Source organism: Octopus bimaculoides, chromosome 8 (assembly GCF_001194135.2).
Source record: "Octopus bimaculoides isolate UCB-OBI-ISO-001 chromosome 8, ASM119413v2, whole genome shotgun sequence".
Classification (NCBI taxonomy): domain Eukaryota; kingdom Metazoa; phylum Mollusca; class Cephalopoda; order Octopoda; family Octopodidae; genus Octopus; species Octopus bimaculoides.
The window spans coordinates 6056835-6057963 of record NC_068988.1 but is presented as its reverse complement, the minus strand read 5'-3'; the positions used below and the strand labels follow the sequence as shown (position 1 = coordinate 6057963).

Sequence of the window (1129 nt, the reverse complement as noted above, 5' to 3'; positions counted from 1 at the left end):
TTTTTTTTTCACCGACGCGGTAACGATTCTACCATCTTGTCGCCTTAAAACTCCCAAATATCGATCACAATTAATTTGCAATTTAAATGGAGACAACTCTTTAGCCAAGGGAAATAAATACTGTTTCCCTAACTGTATAATTATCTCCCTTATCTATCTAGTACTGTTTATAAAAAAAAACCTATACGTTTAATATAATGTCAAAAAGCTATTTTGGGGAATTAATGGAGCGGCGTGATGGCAGAGTGATAAGCACCCCGGGCAAAATGCTTAATGTCGTTCCGTCTGTCTTCACGTTCTGAGTTCAAATTCCACCGAGGTCAACTTTGCCTTTTATCTTTTCGCAGTCGATGAATTAAGTACCACTTGAACACTAGGGTCGATGTAATCGACTTAAGCGCCACCCTAGAAATTGCTGGCCTTGTGTTAAAAATGTGAAACCAATATTTTCAGGATAGATAGATAGATAGAGAGGGAGAGGGGGGGGAGAAGGAGAGAAAGATAAACTCAGAGAGAGAGAGAGAGAGAGAGAGAAAAGAGAGGATGAGAGAGAAGAGAAAACGACCGCCACTCTTATTCTGTATTTGTGATCTGATCCCCTCTGACTGCGTTACACAAAATATATAAATACAAAATGTCGACTAGTCGCAGTGACATAAAAAGGCCAGGCGCATTCATTTTCCATCTTTATTCTTCATACTTTAATGCCAATCATTCATGATACTTGATCGATTTTTCAGAAGCTATTTCCGGTATTTTAGGCAGAAGAGTTATCACCCGTGGACCATACTTATCCGTTTCAAACATAAATATATAGCCTTGCGTTTCTTCAGCATTTCGTCTCTGAAACAAACAACCAAGTTAAAAGGTAGTAGTAGTAGTAGTAGTAGTAGTAGTAGTAGTAGTAGTAGTAGTTGATGTTGTTTTTTGTTGTGGAAGTTTCCATTCATTATTTCATGGTACAATGTAACGGTGAGGAGGCATGGACAAATGGTTAAGTGATCCACTCACGATCGTAAGATCATGGTTTCTATTCCCGGACGGGAAGGAAGCATTGCGTCCTTAGGCAAAACACTTTATATCAAGCTGCTCCACCCCGCTCGATTGTAATGAGTAACCCTGCTATATT

General features: G+C 39.1%; 1 protein-coding gene across 1 annotated transcript in view; it reads right to left on the bottom strand.

Annotated features, from left to right (window-relative positions):
- Positions 1-673: 673 nt before the first annotated feature.
- LOC106871607 (uncharacterized) overlaps positions 674-1129 on the bottom strand; it is a 14681-nt gene continuing 14225 nt past the window's right edge. Inside the window, exon 6 of the mRNA XM_014918160.2 lies at positions 674-843. Within this exon, the coding sequence (XP_014773646.1) occupies positions 712-843 (132 nt within the window). The 3' untranslated portion in view covers positions 674-711. The remainder of the gene's footprint in view (positions 844-1129) is intronic.